General features: G+C 42.6%; 1 protein-coding gene and 1 long non-coding RNA gene across 4 annotated transcripts in view; one reads left to right on the top strand and one right to left on the bottom strand.

The window, feature by feature from the left end:
- LOC308546855 overlaps positions 1 to 2,852 on the bottom strand; it is a 43,188-nt gene extending 40,336 nt beyond the window's left edge. The window contains exon 1 of one of the 2 annotated variants that reach the window (XR_013997411.1): positions 2,719 to 2,852. This is a non-coding gene — a long non-coding RNA (uncharacterized lncRNA). Of the gene's footprint in view, positions 1 to 2,679 lie in introns of both variants that reach the window. The other variant, XR_013997412.1, reaches the window with a different exon arrangement.
- A 100-nt stretch (positions 2,853 to 2,952) lies between these two features.
- Positions 2,953 to 17,327, top strand: OSGIN2 (oxidative stress induced growth inhibitor family member 2). Of its 2 annotated transcripts, XM_081116432.1 has the most exons (6): positions 2,953 to 3,155; positions 5,695 to 5,849; positions 8,928 to 9,064; positions 9,598 to 9,789; positions 11,860 to 11,951; positions 14,246 to 17,327. In XM_081116432.1, exons 1-6 carry the CDS (start codon positions 3,112 to 3,114, stop codon positions 15,273 to 15,275), a joined length of 1,650 nt encoding a protein of 549 aa, XP_080972558.1. In that variant the 5' UTR covers positions 2,953 to 3,111; the 3' UTR covers positions 15,276 to 17,327. The 2 variants fall into 2 exon arrangements, with proteins under 2 accessions (XP_080972558.1, XP_080972559.1); XM_081116433.1 differs by lacking the exons at positions 2,953 to 3,155; positions 5,695 to 5,849; positions 8,928 to 9,064 and having other exon boundaries at positions 9,602 to 9,692.
- Positions 17,328 to 17,647: the final 320 nt, after the last annotated feature.

Here is a 17,647-nt window from a genome sequence, read left to right as displayed (position 1 = left end):
GGCTCAGCGGTTGAGCTTCGACCTAGGATCCAGACGATCGGGGCTCGATTCCCAGTCAGGGCACATGCCCGGGTTGCGGACTTCATCAATGACTCTCTCATCATTGATGTTTTCTGTCTCTCTCTCCTCTCTTTGAAATCAATAAAGATATATTTAAAAAAAAGAAAAAATCAGTCTGCAAGTTTGTATAACGGCAGTACTTATTGCAAACAAACCTACACAATATAATTTCCACTGAGACAAGCTATCAAATCTCACACCTGAAGCTCAATGTCTGAAAGGTTGACTATGAAAGGGTTATATTCTCACAGATTTAAAGGCAATAATACTTGATGAATTACGGAAGACACAGAGCCTCTCCCCACCTGTTTCTGGAGTCCAGATAATGCCCTGACCTCCACTTCCAGAAGCTTCTGACTTGACAACGTCTGCATCTACAACAGCACACACACAGTGTCCCAAGCACTTTCCTGGCAAAACCAGTTTGGAAACTTTTGTCTTACTCATAAGGCAGGTGCCTCTTTTGTAAGACAGCACCCTGTGAAGATTCTCACAAAGATGGGAAGGATTGCACCCAGTGGAATTTCTAGATCAGAGGTGGAATAACACAAGAATATCAACTGATAAGAGGTTTTATCAAGCTGTTTTTGAGGCAAATTAGTGACCCACACACCCAAAGGTCTGCTATTGCCTCTGGTAAATATTACCATTTTATCCATTTTGTAACCAGGAGGACAACACTTTGGAGAATTTAAATAACCTCCCTGATAGCACCTAACCAGGAGGAAACAAACTGCCTTGTGATTCCATATCCTAACACCACACTGATGCCAACATACTTTTCTTAACTGAACGCATTTAACTGTTGCTTAGGTAATGCACATATTATGAGAAGCAACATCAGAGTGAATGACACAGAATGTGAATAAAAGAGCAATTTTCTTAAACTTTGGATACGAATGTTGCTAACATTCTTCTAATTCTTGTTCCTCAAACGCAGGATAGGTAATGAGCATCTGGATTCTGGAGCAAACCTCACACCCCTTCACCTTTCAATGACTTCTGGATTGGGAACTTCCGGGGCACAAAATGAGATGAATGCACTGAGGACAACAGGACAGATGTGGAATCAGGACTGTCTGAGATGCCTGGCTGCTGTTTCTATAAACTACAACGGGGTAAACGGGGAAGGTGGTAATGAAAACGCACAGGAAAGCTAAAGGCAGGGTCAGCAGGTCAGTCGCGTGGCTCCTGCGTCACCAGGACAGGGCGTGGACCTACGAGGCCGCTGAACGCACCGCTTTGCAAGGTGCTTTCAGGCTGAAATGCTCTATTCTCAGCTTCTGAAAGAACTGCTCTTTGTGGTCAACTGAGGCTCTCGGACAGAAACAGACATATTAACACTCTGACAAAAAAATAAAAAAAATAAACACTCTGACAAGCATCTTCCTATTTACAGGGTTTTTAAATCAGTGAGATGCCTGCAGCATGTGACAAGGAAAATCTAGCTGTTAAAACTGTCTCCTACAATATGGGGTTATGATTTTCATTAAATGAAAATAAAACAAATAATATTAAGTCAATAATAAAAGTATGTACTTTAAGAAAATTGATAGAAACGTAAAGATTCAATATATACTGAACAGCAAAAACAAAGCCCGAAACACCCTAACACAAAGAATGACTCCTTCCAAGTTTTATTTTAATGAGAACCTTTTCCATCTTGATGTTCCCTCCCTTTTCTCACGCCGTCTGGGGCGCCCGCTTCCTTGGGGGCGCCCCTGGGCCGGGCTCAGGCCCGTGCCCGGCGTCGCCCGCGCCTGCAGCCCTCGCGCCCCGAGCCCAAGGCCTTCGCGTCTCAAGCTGCGGACAAGGGGCCGCGACGCCGACCGTCCAACATAACACGAAGCTTCCAGGAGCGTCAGGGGGCAGAGAACCTGGGGACCTGCTCTCCCCGCCGCCCGCTCGCCCCGCGCGCTGCCCAGGCCGCGCTCCCGGAGCCGCACCTGGGGCGCCCGAGCCCTCCCGGCCGCGGGGCTCGGGGACCCGCCGGGGCGGCGGGCAAGCCCGCTCGGGACCCCTGAAGAAGGGGCGCCCGCATAATCCAGAACCTTCCAGCGGCCCTTCCACGGCGGGGCCCGCCCGAGGGCCTGCTGCTGCCCCACCGCTGCGGGCCGCGCCGCGCGACTCCCGACCCGATCCTCGGCGCGGGGCCGGAGTGCGGGGGCTGCGGGGGCTGCGGGGGCTGCGGGGGCTGCGGGGGCTGCGGGGGCTGCGGCGAGCGCGCCTCCCCACCCGCACCCACCTCGCGTCACGCGGCGTGTCAGCGCCGGCACCTCGGGGAGACCAGCGTTTCCGCGCCATGCCCCTCCCTCGGTACCCCGGGGGGCTCGACCCGCAGGTTCCGCGGAGCCCGCGCACCTGCCACGCGCGAGAGCGTAGAGACGGTCAGCGCGGCCGGGCCGGGAGCCCGCGACCAGGGGGAACCGCCGGGCCCGCGGGGAGCCCCTGCGAGGACCGCGCGGCCGGCCTGCGGGCCCCGCGCCCCTCCCGCGCCGGGCTCTGCGGGCCCACCTGCGCCGCCCGGGCCACAGGGGCCCCGCTTCCCCCCCGCCGCCCGCGCCGGCCCAGCCCCGAGCCCCCGGTGTCCCCGCCCCGCGGCCCCGCCCGTCCCCTCACCCCCGCGGCCAGTGTCGTCTCTCGGGACGGGGCGGGCACCTGGTCTCAGCGGCGACGCGGGCGGTCCTCACGCCCAGGGCCTCGCGGGCGGGTCGGAGGAGGCGGCGCTGAAGCGGCGCCGCGGCTGCGGGGCGGGGGGCGGGGCCTCCCCTCGGCGCGGACCCTCAGCCCGCGGTGGCTCCGCCCCCGGCCCGGCCGCGCCAATCGCGGGCCCCGCACCTGCGAGGAGGCGCCGCCCCGCCCACCGCGGCGTCGGGAGCGTCCCCACGGCGTCGAGTCCGCGCGGCGGGAGCGGAAGCTGCGTCCGGACCACCCGGCGCCCAGCCCCTCCGGCTCCTCGGCTGCGGCTTCCGGCCCCGGGACCCCCGACCCTCGACCCCCGACCCCCCGGGCGGCCCCGCCGGGAAGGCGGCGGCGGCGGGCCCGCGCTCCATGCCGGTGTGGTGCTGCCGCTGCTCCCTCGCCGGGCATTTCAGGTGACTCCCCGCCGAGAGGGTCGCGGGGACGGGCGCGGGGAGCGGGCGGCGGGCGGGCGGGGCGGGCGCCGCGGCCTCCCCTCCCCCCGCAGCCGCGGGCCTGCCGGTCACGCGCTCGACCCCGCAGGCCCGAGGCCGGCGGCCGCGCGGCGGCAAAGTTTCCGGGGAGGGCGGCCACCCTGCCCCCGAAGGTTTTCTTATTTCTCAAAACACCGCCGGGAAACCTCACGAGCCGAGCGCCCGGGCCGGCGGCGGGGGCGGAGCGCGGGGCGGGCAGCGGGTTCCGGGGTCCCGCCGGGCGTTCGGCGCCTGCGGCCGCGGGACCCGGGGAGATGCGCGAGCGCCGCGCGGGGCCGGGCCGGGCGCGTCCGGGTCCGGTTCCGGCCCAGAGGACCTTCCTTCCAGGGACCGCCGCGCACCGACGCGCAGGCTCCGCCCTTTGAAAGCCGAGGCGACTGTGGTCGGCAGTTAAGTTGGCTCATAGGCAGGATTTAAGGGGCCCGTGAACTTGGATGTAAAGAAGGTACAGCCGTATTTTCGCTGAATTTTAACAACCAAAATCTCATACTCAGTTACGAAGAGAAGCAACAAATCACAGTAGTACTTGTGACTTTGTCACCGCCAGAAACCACAGGTACTTTCACGCTGCAGCCGTTGCACCTATCTAGAAATACTACTTACAGTTTCATGCTGTTTCTTCAAAATTACAGTACTCATTGCACATCCGCGAACTTACCTGGCAGAAGCAGACGCGCAAACCTTTTTATTGCCCTTCGCAGGGGTAGCGATTTTTATAAATTGAAGGCAACACCCTCCACCGGCAGCTACAGTGAATCCTCTTCGTGCTAGCATCAGAAAGAATGAAATACTTAGGGATAATTTTAACAAAAAGGAATGTAAGACTCGTACACTTACAACTACGAAACGCCACTGAGAATAATTAAAGAAGACCTAAATAAATGAAAAGGAATCCCATTTAGTGTAGGGATTGAAAATCTTAATATGCACCGTGGGGTATAAGTAGGTTTACAGTTGTGAGTATGCAAAACAGTTTATTCTTGTTTTACAATTTATTAATTATTGTGTTATTTTCCATACAGACAACTGTAAACCTGCTTTTGCCCACCCTGTATTTAAGATGGCAGTATTTCTCAGTTGATCTAAAAACTCATTGCAGTCCTATTAAAACCCTAGCTGCCTTTTTTCCCCCCAGAAAAGCATATGGAATTGCACCGATCCCAGAATAGCCAAGACAGTCTTGATTAAGAAAAAGTTGTAGGATTTCCACTTCCAGATTTCAGAATTTACTACAAACAGACAGATTAACAGTGTGGTTTTAGCTTAAAGGTAAACATATAATCAATGGTATAGAATTTAAAGTCCAGAGATATATCCTTACCCTTTATGGTCACTTGATTTTCCATGAGATCCTGAGACAAAGGAGAAATAACAGTCTCTTCAACAAGTGGTGCCAGGACAAATACCCACAAGCAAAATAATGCAGTTGGACTCCTACCCCACACAGTACACAAAAACTTAACTCGAATGAAAAACCTAAATGTAAGAACTAGAACTATAAAACTTGTAGAAGAAAGCATTGGAGTAAATTTTTGCAGCCTTGGATTAGGTATTGGTTTTTTAGATATGACACTAAAAGCACAGCAACAAAAGAAAAAATAAATTGGACTCCATCAAAATTTAAAGTTTGTGATTAAAAAGACAACATAAAGAAAGTGAACAGGCAGCCCACAGAATGGAAGAAAATATTTGCAAATCATACCTGAAAAGGAACTTACATTATATAAAGGATTTTTAAAGCTCAACAATAAAAAGACAACCCTGTCTGAAAGTGGGCAAAGAATCTGTTTCTCCAAAGAAGATACATAAATGGCCAATAAGCACATGAAAAGCCGTTTAACGTTAGTCCGCGTGTTGCATGAGCATGTCAATGCTAAAACTACTTTCTAGGAAGGCAATTGGGAAAGAAGGTAGATTGGAAATCAACATTAAGCTCTTTCCATATTTCAGTATCTCTTTGAGAATAAAATGTATAAACCTAATTTGTTTTACCAAAATGCACAATTTATAATACTTAAGTACAGTGACTTTTCCTTAAAATATTAGGTGTGATTATTTTGTTTTAAACATACTGTCTCTAATGTACTTTCTATTAATGAGAAAAGTAAAAGAGAAACTACCTGTTCCTAGGAAATCTCAAAAAAATAAAAATCTACATATAATACTATGTCTTTGGTCATTAAAGATAGCTTCTTATTTGGGAATTGTTTTATGTAGGACTTGCCTAAAAAGTACTAAAGAGACATTAGCAGCTATTTAGGATTTCTGACATTCAAAGTGGTGTAGGTTAACATGTAGCTAAGCTACTAATTTGAAAACATTAATCAGAAGGATTTTCTCCTTTTATGGAACTATTGCCCTTTTTTCCCCTAAATAAAATCTGAATAAAGGTAGATTTTTATAAAGGCTATATTGACTATGTATCTCTTGTTTTTGTTTCATGTTTGTCTTTTTAAAAAAGGAACTATGGTGACACTGAAACTGAAGGAGAGATTTATAATTCCTTAGTGCAATATTTTGGTAATAATTTGGGGCGAAAAGTTAAAGCAATGCCATTAGTTGAAGAAACGTCTTTACTTGAAGATTCATCAGTGACTTTGCCTGTGGTAGTAATAGGTAAGTTGTTGCATTTTCTCTCTTAAAAATAGTTATGATCCATACCACATTTGGACATTTATAGTTACACAGTTACAAGTTCTTAGGATTGTATTGAAAAGTAGTATTAGGTTTGATATCTCAAAACAAACAATAACGAGATCTTTGGAGAGAGTAATTGGTTATCTGATTTAGGTCCTGTGTTAGAATGCAGCATCCATTCATTAAGGATTGATATTACTCTGTTATTTGAAAATACTATCAGTTGTGTTGATTATATGACAGCCTCCTGGGAATGATGGCAACCTATATTTTGTTTCAAGGTCAATGGGAATGAGAGAAAAGTCCTCTCTGACTGGCATGTGGGGGATTCAGTAAAGGAAAGAAGGAAAGGAACAGATCTCGATAGTTTATCCTAGATTCTCCAGGGAAGGCTGGAGAGGAGGTTTTGCACTGGTTCCCATCAGGGTGTCCTGGAGACCATATCTTGTGTATCATTGTCCTACTTGGGTCCACCCTCGTGTTCCGTCCTTGATATCTCGGACCAGAGGAACCCTGGCTTGTTCTAGCTTGGCTATAGGACAGTCAGGAAAAACCACCTTCCTCTGTACCTGCCCACTTCACTCTCCCGCAGTCAGTCTACTCCTGTTTGGCCTCCGCTAGCCAATGAGTGTAACTTAACCCAATGTATATAGGGCCATTACCGTTGGCAATAGCACCACCAGCCTGAGCATGAAGAGCTAATTTCCTCAGTGTATGTACAGTGTTGGTTTTCTATTGTACGGATGTTTCACAATTTGTTTATCCATTCACTAATTGAATGACATCCTGGTTGCTTCCAATTTTTAACAGTTATGAATAAAGCTGCTATAAATGTGCAGATTTTGCATGGCCTTTTTAAGTTTTCAACTCATTTGGGTAAATACCTAGGCATGCGATTGCTGGATCACTTGGTAAGACTATTTTATAGTTTTTTAAAACTCATTACCAAAACAGAAGGTCCTCTAGATTTTTTCCTATGTTATCCTCTACAAGTTTTATAATTTTGTGCCTTTCTTTTACATCTATGATCTGTTTTGAGTTCATTATTGTAAAAGATACAAGGTTAGTATCCAGATTCATATCTTGGCATATGGATATGCACTTGTTCCAGTATCACTTGTTACAGAGACTTATCCCCCTTGGGTTGCCTTTGCTTTTTTGTCAAAAATAAGTTGACTGTACTTGGGAGGATCTACCTCTGGGCTCTCTGTTCTGTCCATTGATTTGTCCTTTCATTATTTCCATACTGTCTTGTTGACTAGCTTTATAGTAAGACTTGAAGTTGGATGGTTTGTCTTTATTTTGTTCTTTATTATGTTGGCTTTTCTGGATTTTCCATGTTTCCATTTAAACTTTTCCTATCTGTTTAGATATGCTTTGGTTTCTTTCATCAAAGTTTTGTGGTTTTCCTCATAGATCTTACGTGTACTTTTTTTAGATTTATACCCAAGTGTTTTTCTTTTTTGTGCCAATACAAGCAGTGTTGTATATTGCATTTCAAGTTCCACTTGTTCATTGCTGATATATAGGAGAGCAGTTGGCTTCTGTATATTAACCTTGTATCTTGCAACCTTGCTATAACTGCCTGTTAGTTCCAGGAGGTTTTTTTGGGTCAGTTCTTTGGGATTTTCTACATAGATAATCATGGCATTGTGAACAAAGACAGTTTTATTTCTTCCTCCCCAACTTACATACCTTTTATTTCCTTTCCTTGTCTTTATAGCATTATCCAGGACTTCCATCAACATGTATGTTGGGGAGGAATAGTGGGAAGAGACACCCTTGTCCTGTTGTTGATCTTAGAAAGTACCTAGTTCCTCACCACTAAGTGCAGTGTTAGCCGTAGGCTTTTTGTAGATATTATTTTTCAAGCTGAGGAAGTTCCCTTCTATCTGTAGTTTGCTGAGAGTTTTTATCATGAATTGGTGTTGGATTTTGTCAAATGCTTTTTCTGTACCTGTTGATACTAGGATATTTCTTCTTTAGCTTTGTCTCTTTTTGATTCAAAGAAATTAGCTCTTTTCCTCAGATCTTAACTCCCCCTACTTGACATTTGTTGATAATTTTTCTGAAGGCAAAGGTTTATTTTATTGTTTAAAGGCTTCCCACTCCAGCATTGTAAATAGAAACATTACCCACGTTACTAATACTCTTATGAGTTTACTATTCATATTTATATCTTTGCGCTTATTTGGGACAAAGTATTAGGGAAAGAACAGGTTTTTTCCCCTCTGGCTAGCAGTTGTCCCAGTTGGGTTAAATTTTTGATGGATGTAGATAACAGAGAAGTGGCAGCCAGACTAAAGGAACTACAGAAACAGAAGTAGTTCAGTGAAAAATGCAGTTTGGTTTTAGTTAAAGCGCATAAAAATACAGGAAGGCAGTATTAGGAGATGGGACTGGAAAGATGGTTGAGACTGGAATGTAGAGCACATTGGGTCAAAAACAAGCAGTTAAGGCCTTTAGAATAGAGGGAGCAACACGCTGAAGACCATATGTTACCAAAACTTACCTGAATGTGAAATGATCTGGGAGTAGGTGAATCAGGAGGAGACATAGGAGGAGACTTGTCTTCTGAGTGAGAGTATAGGAATGAGAATAGCAAAGATGGATATAGATGCCAAAATAGGGTTAGAACCAGAACGTGGTTAACAGGATTTTGCTCGTCCACACGTTGGGAAGGGATGGCGTTTAGAAGGAGGGGGCACCTAAATGAAGGAATTTGCTTTTGAATACATTTTGATGAAGTTATTAGTGGGTCTGTCAGATAAAGAAGGAGCCTATGGAAACCTGGGGTATGTTTTTGGGGAAGAGGTCAGCCCTAGAGGTCTAAATTTGGGAGTCAGTAGCATAGAGAGTTGAAGCTTTGAGTAGTTGAGACTCCCCACAAAAACCAGGTGTGAAGGCAGAAGTCAGAATCTTGTGAATAACTGGTTTCCAGAGTTTAGAGAAGGCAGGATTGGCGAGGAAAAAGCCACCTGTGACACAGGAGGACAGCCAAGGAATAGGAGTATTGTGCGTGACATGCCCTCGCCACCCTTCTCTCTTCTTTAATAGGAAATGGACCCTCCGGGATCTGCCTTTCTTATATGTTATCAGGCTACAGACCATATTTATCATCAGAAGCAATACATCCAAATACAGTCTTACATAGTAAATTACAAGAAGCAAGACATCTTTCCATTGTTGATCAGGTATTATTTCTTACATATTAATGCTTTTAATTTTTTTATACTGAAACAATATTTGTTCGACAATGCTTATGAAAGCATTGTTTCTTAATTGAAAACCCTTCTAGTAATACTTTCTATCATTTTTAGTTTAGATTTGTAAATACATTCTGCTTAGTTACTTCTATTTATTTTCCTGAGTTAGTAAGAGCAGAATTTCCCAAATGATTTCCTGATAAAGTTCTAACGGGTGCCCTGTGCCCTTTTATTGCTGCAGTGTCACTGCAGAGATATTAAGGCATGTTAGCATGTTAAAGGCATCTTCAAATTTTGCAGTAAAAGGATCTGATTAGACATGTTGAAACCCAACCTTTCTTAATGTTTATTTGACCAAAGAATCTGTTAAGATCTCATGGAACATCAGGGTTGTACAGCACACCGTCTGGGAAATGCTGGACTAGAGCAGTGGCCTTCACTTTTATTATCATAGTGCTGGCTTGTGTTTTTCTTTTTTCAAACTCTGCCTTTTTTTTCTTTGGAAAAAAAAATTCATTCAGGATTTAGAATACTTGTCTGAGGGCCTTGAAGGCCGATCATCCAATCCAGTTGCAGTACTTTTCGACACACTTCTTCATCCAGATGCTGACTTTGGGTATGACTATCCATCCATTTTGCATTGGAAATTAGAACAACACCATTATATTCCTCACTTAGTTCTTGGTAAAGGCCCACCTGGTGGAGCTTGGCATGTGAGTATACTTTTCTTAGCATTTCAGTGAATGCTAAGAAATGCTACTTCTTTTCTTAGTATTTCAGTTATTATATAGATCTTAAGATCGTTTTGATTCTAAAAGATTTTGACAATATATATGTTCACTGAACTTTTATCTGAAATTTTAATCCTGTGGTTAATTACTAGAAGTTAAGCCAAATTTGATTACTTATAGTCTTAGAATAAGCATTTTTTTCTGTAGTATTTTATAAGAATTATATAGAAAATATTTTAACATTTTGTATTGTAAATTTTTTTAAATTTATTCATTGTAGAATTTACAAAATTTCACAGTATTTCATACCAATATACATATTTCTCTATATTTTCAAGATCTTAAATGAAAAATGTATTTTAAAAGAACAAAGTTATATTAGTCTGCTTGGGCTGCTATATGAAACTACCACAGACCAGGCAGCTTAAACAACAGACACTTACTTCTCACTGTTTGGAAGCTGCGATATCCAGGATCAAGGTGCAGGTGTATTCCGTTCGTGGTGAGGGCTCTTTTCCTGGCTTGCAAACAGCAGCTTTCTTGCTGTGACCTCCCATGGTGGAGAGAGCATGATCTGTCTTCTTCTTATAAAGCCACTAATCCTGTCATGAGGGCCCCACCCTTATGACTTCCAAAAGGCCCCACCTCCGAACACCTCCACACTGGGCGTTAGAGCTTCCCATGGAATTTGGAGGTGGTGCAGTTTATTCCATAGCAGAGGTTTAACCAGAGAACTGATAACATTAAGAGTCTGTGCATTTCATTAGGGGCAGCAACTAACAATTACTGTTCACTCTGTGTCCTTAGCAGCCAGTGTAGTATCTGTTTTATAGAGAGTGCTCATCCTAATATACTGTGTCTGCATGACTGCAGGCACCATGGCATACAGGTTGCATGGGGGGGGGGGGAGCTGATTGGGAGAGAAATGAAGAGACCAAGGGACTATGTCTTGCAACCAACTGAAGAACTGGTGCAGTGGGAATAAAGTGAAGAGATTGTTGACAGAAAGTAGAATATTAGTGCTTTAAGGGTTTTGAGTCCCAGATGAGATGATTATGTGGTTGCAGATAACTTCTGACATATAATACATTCTTAACAACTCCCCTTCTGATGGTCCCAGGTTTCCATCTTGGTTCTGATGCTAGTCCCAGGCCCAGCCCGCCTCAAAGCAGTGGCAGCATGCTGCATTGTCTCCCTTGGTGATGTGTGTCACAAATAGGCTTCCGAAGGCCTAGCACATAGCAAGTGTTCTGTAAATGTTGGACAATAATACTAAGTCCCATTCCTAATACTGGGCTGTATAGACACAGGGCAAGAGAGTTGAGGGCAAAGGAGCCATAGCTTGAAGAGTTGGTTGAAAAGAGATCATTGAGGTCACTGGGACAGGTGCTGCCGGACCTTGGGCCGTTCTTGCTTTTTTCTGAGCAAAGCAGAAGTAAGGAGGGCACGTGAGCTTGAAGGGCTCACTTCCTTAAAGGCAGCATTAGCATTAGCAGCGAGTCTGTTTTTAATCAGGCAGCCACCGCTGCTTCTCGTTCTAGAACGAGATGCTGCTACATCCCAACCAGCTTAGACTTCACGGTTATAACAGATGGGGGAGGCTGTTGTGCTGCCCATTAAAAAAAAATCTATTAATAATAAAATGAAAAGACGTCTAAAGTGTGGAAATTAATGAACTCTTTTCCTCTTGTTTAAAAGGTGAAAATAATCATTTGTTTCTCTAACATGATATTCTACATCTGAATTACCATGTTGATTATAGGCCAAAGCTATAAAATTGTAAGCATCGGGTAACGTAAATTTGTTTAGTACATACTTAACTAAATGAAAGAAGTAATATAGATAGATTCTACCAAATGATGAAAGTATTATTTGAAAGTTTACTGGAATAAACTTTGGGAGGTAATTTACATAACCACTTAGGACTTCTTTGAGCTCTTCTTATCCAGACTCTTATAGTAAACAGATGGGCTTGGTTTAAAAAAAAACAACAAACAAACATGTTAGTGCTTAAGTGTTTTTTTTTGATTGTACATTTTTTTATCCCAATAGAATATGGAAGGCTCCATGTTGACAATCAGCTTTGGAAATTGGATGGAGCTACCTGGACTTAAATTTAAAGATTGGGTAACTAGCAAACGAAGGTAAAGATCAAACTGTTGAAGTTCTTTGGTGAACAATGGGAAGAGAGTGTCAGCACACTTCAGAGTATTTGTGATCCTGTCTTAGGTGGATAAGATAGATGTCTGTGTCTCAAGTAAGAAGCCTCTTTGAGCAGTGATTGTGAACTAGTTTCCACTCTGGTGTCCTAGGCTAAGCCCGGAGGGAAGGGAGGGCTTGTCCTTACGCTGGGTCCTGACTTCTCTGCTAATCGAGGATTTGTCCCATCCTTTTACACCACTGTTTCCTTTCACCCACCCACATACCCTTTCCACACCTTATTTTTATGAGTAGACATATACATTCCTGCATGCATGTCATGTATACATACCTAAACTGTTTGACTTTTAGACTAGGAGAGTATATATGATCAGTAATTTAGACAGATGGAATAAACTAGAAGTGATGGTGAGCTTGGCTACTTGAGTATAGATGAATGTTGAATAGGAAAGTCTTGAGTAACTGAGAAGAAATCTGAACTTGGGAGAATGTAGTTTTGTTTTGGGGGAAAGAACCCAAAATTTAAAAAAATTGTAAAAGCCCTCTCATTTTCAAGGATAGTAAATATCAGATAGAAATTACTAATACAGAGAATCTACTCCAACTGCTCACAAAAACAATAAATGAAAGCAGGAAGTTACTTCACTTTTGTTAGCACAGGGCTGTACCACCCAAATGCTGCCTTACTGCTAGATAAAGCCCAGGTTAACCCACAGAAATTATCCTTCATTTGGCAGCATTTAAGGAGAGCACATTTAGACCAGCATGTGTAATTAAGATTAAACTTCTCCAGTATTCCTTTTGGGTTTTAAAAAAAATGATTGTTTACAGGTTTGAAATGCAAAGTTGCAAAATCAGGAAAGTTGTAAAAGTTCCTGATTTTCATAGGTCAGCAAGTGAAACTGCTCAACCTTCCTCCCTTTGTGATGTAAGAAAGGAGCTTCATGACTTAGGTACTGAGTGCTCGTCCTGAAGTGGGGACAGTGAGTATAGAATTACTGAGTGAAAATTAATCTTGTGGTAAATATCACCTTTAGTTCCTGCCTTTGCAGCGTGTTAGGAGGAGGACTGTTAGCTCTCTAGAGATTGACTCTATAACTTCTCATGTTGTAACTCTGGTCACATAACTTAAATCAGCTTCAATTTCCTCGTCTGTAAAGTGGAGATGATAATAATAGTATTTCTTAGGGTTTCTGTAAAAACCGAAGGTTAATACATTTTAAATCTTAAGTATTACAGTCATTAAACTTGAAGAAAACTTGATGAACTTTTTCCAAATACAATTATAATGAATTATGTGAAATGATTTGGTTTGTTTCTCCTGCTGCTTATCTCTAATTGGGAGATTAGGGGTGCTCATGCCCATTGCTTTAAATTTCAAGTGGAAAACGAAAGATGTACTAATGCATTTTTTCATAAAGGTATTTTATTTTTATATCTTTATGAATAGAAAAACACAGAAATGTCATATTTACTTAGATGTAAATTGATTTTGTTTGCAGAAGACTGATCTGACATATTTTGGTCATTGGGAAAATAGAAAGCAACTTACTAAAATTGTGTCAGGGTGGTACGATATCTTTAATAAGTATGTATATTACAGTTAGACCTGTACTATCTCAACGATTGTAATCCAATTTAGTCTATACTTAGAGGAGCGATTTTCAACCTTTTTCTCATGGCAAACATAAATTACTAGAATTCTGCAGCACACCAAAAAAGTTCTTGCTGATCTGACAAAAAAATAGATACAATTGTGATTTATTCACTTGGGATGGCTACTGTGTTAGCAGTTACCATTTTTTTATTTGAGAATCTAAGGGAAGTGGTCAGTGCCCCTGACTAAACAGTCAGCTATTGCATGTTATAAAAATTCTGCAGCTCACCGGTTGAAAATCGTTGACTTAAAAGTACAGAACATAGACTGAATAGTATAGTTATAAACTGAACTATTTAGATTACAATTGTGACAGGCTAAAATAGTCTAATGTTCATATATCCACATTTTAATCCCTTCATGTATTTAACAAGTTTGTTGATAAAGGCAGCTAGTCGAAAAGACATTAAGCAGGACAATAGAGAAACAGACAAGCATTAAATACTTTCTCTACCCTCATGGGGCTTCCTCTTTTTTACTAAAGTTTTCTTTCTTTGTAAGGTGTTAAGATAATCTATAGCTAAGATACCTCAGAGGAATTAAAAAGACGTAATAGCTTCCTAGGTGGAGACATAATAGCCATGGAACTAAGTAAGCGATGTTCTTGTTTTCCGTTTACAGGAACCTAAAAGGGGATCGAGTTATGCCAGAGGAAGTCGCTCGGTACTATAAGCATTATGTAAAAGTCATGGGTCTTCAGAAGAACTTCAGAGAGAATACTTACATTACCTCTGTGTCGAGGCTCTACAGAGACCAGGAAGATGGTGGTCGTGACAGAGCTATTTCAGCACAGCGTTTACAGACAGAGAAGTCAAAGTTTATCAAGAGAAACTGGGAGATCCGGGGTTATCAGCGAGTAGCGGATGGTTCTCGTGTTCCCTTCTGTGTCTTTGCTGAGAACGTAGTTCTGGCAACTGGAACACTGGATTCTCCTGCCCGTCTGGAGGTTGAAGGGGAAGATTTTCCTTTTGTGTTTCACTCAATGCCTGAATTTGGAGTGGCTGTGAGCAAAGGGAAGTTTCGTGGCAAAGTGGACCCAGTGTTGATTGTAGGTTCTGGGCTCACTGCAGCTGATGCAGTGCTGTGTGCTTACAACAACAACATCCCTGTGATTCATGTATTTCGCAGACGAGTAACTGATCCAAGTTTAATTTTCAAGCAGCTTCCTAAAAAGCTGTATCCAGAATATCATAAGGTCTATCACATGATGTGTACTCAGTCATATTCTGCAGACGCCAGTCTTTCATCTGATTATACCAGCTTTCCTGAGCACCATGTGCTTTCTTTTAAGTCAGACATGAAATGCATCCTTCAGAGTGTCTCTGGGTTGAAGAAAATACTTAAACTTTCTGCAGCAGTAGTACTGATAGGTTCTCATCCCAACCTGTCTTTTCTGAAGGAGCAAGGCTGTTACCTGGGCCATAACTCAGGCCACCCAATCACCTGTAAGGGTAATCCTGTGGAAGTAGATGTGTACACCTACGAGTGTGTTAAAGAAGCCCACCTTTTTGCACTGGGTCCCTTAGTTGGAGATAATTTTGTTCGATTTTTAAAGGGAGGGGCACTGGGTGTAACACGCTGTTTAGCAACAAGACAGAAGAAAAAGCAGCATTTATTTGTTGAAAGAGGAGGAGGAGATGGGGTAGCTTAAAGCAGGTTTACAAGTAGTTTATATGGACAGTTCACCATTAAAGATTTTTACTGTTTTTGCAGTGTGCTGGCTTGAATTTTCTGGACTTAAACTAACTGGAGGAAAGTCCAAACCAATAGTAACTATTTTTTAAAGTTACAAGAACTTGGTCTAATTTACACTGCAGTGCAGCAGTTTTCAACCTTTTTCATCTCATGGTACATATAAACTAATTAAAATTCTGCAGCACGCCAAAGCATATATTTTTTGCTAATCTGACGAAAGTAGTAGGTATCATTTTGATTTACAGAAACAGCAATAGTAATTACTTACCATTTTTGCTCCAGTGACTTTTTTTGTGAGAGAGGGAGGAAGGGGGAGAGAAAACAGCAACATGAGAATTGAACCTGCCACCTTCTGGTGCACAGGACGAAACTCGCAACTGAGCCACACCAGTCAGGGCTCCAAAGTGACTTTAAAAAATCAGGTGCCTGTACTTGTATGTGAGGATGTCTGGTACCAAGAATTAACCAATCAGAAGCAACCTTATGCAACGTGACCAATAAGATGCAATTCTATGACCTATATATATATACCTATGGTTCAAGAAAGGGCGCTCACACTGGACATCTATTGTGTTGGCTGTTATTGTTCTGTTTGACAATCTACTAAGGGAAGAGCAGTCAGTGCCCCTAACTATAGTCAGGCATCGCACTTTTTAAAATTTCTTGCAGCACACCGGTTGAAAATTGTTGCCGTAATGTACCAGAGGGGTCACTGTCAGACTGAGGGAAACACTGCTACTTTGGTATACTTTATGCTCTCAACTAGAACCTTCTTTTCTTCCAAGAAGTACTTTTTGTGATAATTTTTGGTTGTGACTGATTCCAAAACATTACAGCCTGAATCTATAAAACCAAACAGTCATCAGGCCAGAAATTGTCCTCACTACATATTGGGTCATCTTGCTACCCAAAGGGTAGTCCAAACCCAGCCCCAGCTCCATCTACAGCTTGTTAGAAGTGTAGACGCTGAGACCCCACCACAGATTTACTGCATCAGAAACCGCACCTCAAGGAATACGTATGCTCATTAAAGGTTGAGACGCATGATCTAAAGAAAATGGGATATGAGGTATGTATGCTGGAGGTGGGGTGGGGATAGGAGGGATTTACAACTCAGGTTTTATTTATTTTGAAATTAACAACTGTATAAATGTAATTTATTACCAAATATGCCAATCTTTTAAAAATATTTTTATTATTGAAACTTGACAAATACTTCATATTCTTAGCCTCTAATAATTTAAACAGTCCAGTAATGTTGGCATACACTTAGACATCCAGGAACTTGCCAAGATATTTTTTTGGAGATTATTCTCTACTTAATAATTTGCAATTCAATAAATTTTGAATGGAACTACTTACCCCTGTGTGAAAACTGGCTTAATTTCTGTTTCAGTACTTCTAATATTGTAATACTATTTGGGTATTGCCAGAATTATTAAAGTTGAAAATAAGGTTAAAACTTGTCTTCCATTTCCAAGATCAATCTGAAATTTGTTCACATGACACAGCAGCTCATTCTATGGTTATTTATTGAATTGTAGGCCCCATCTTCATTTATATTTATTTAGATGTTCTTAATGTCTGCATTTCCACACAAATCCTCAGAATTTTAGTGTTAAAAAATCCCATAGCAAACAGTTTCTCTCTCTCAGAGTAGAATTTGTTCATCTGACACATTCCGTGTCTACTGAATGTCTAATTCTACTTTTTCTTAATATTAAAAAAATGGACTAAAGTGTCAGTATTTTTCTGTCCATCTTTTTGCAATGTTACGTACTTACGGGATCATAATTTCACCTTAAATGCTCATTGTTTAGAACACACTTGCCTCTCCAACTAGGTCAGAATTCTTACACTTCTGATAACTGTCAAGTCCAATTAAAGATTTCAGAAATGGGATTCAGTTTTAGTTTATTATAATGGTAACTTGTTTCAAATACATGTTACCTCTACTAGAAATGGTGTCGTATCCTCGGAGGACACTTGACCGAACACACACTTGCTGGCCTGTTCCTTGAGCTCTGAATGAATTGGGTTGGATGTTTTTCTTAATGTCACTTCTAAATTGAAATGACATTATTATAAAGATGGTTTCTAGGCAAGGATAAGAACTCCTGACATCCCCTTGTCTCAAAAGTTTGCTCTTACCCATCTTCCATAAAGACCCAGCAGTGGCACAAAGTACTTTTTGGGTCATTTTCCATGCTGTGCTCACAACTTACAGAGGCAGGCTTGTCAGGGTGGCAGAACCATGTGACACCAGGAAGCTTTCAGTGAGTATCCACACCTCGTTCTGCTTCCAGGGACACCACGCACCAGTCCTCT

This window comes from Miniopterus schreibersii, assembly GCF_964146895.1.
Source record: "Miniopterus schreibersii genome assembly, chromosome: 17".
NCBI classification, from domain to species: domain Eukaryota; kingdom Metazoa; phylum Chordata; class Mammalia; order Chiroptera; family Miniopteridae; genus Miniopterus; species Miniopterus schreibersii.
The sequence above is the reverse complement of the archived record's forward strand: the minus strand, read 5'-3'. Positions and strand labels throughout refer to the sequence as shown.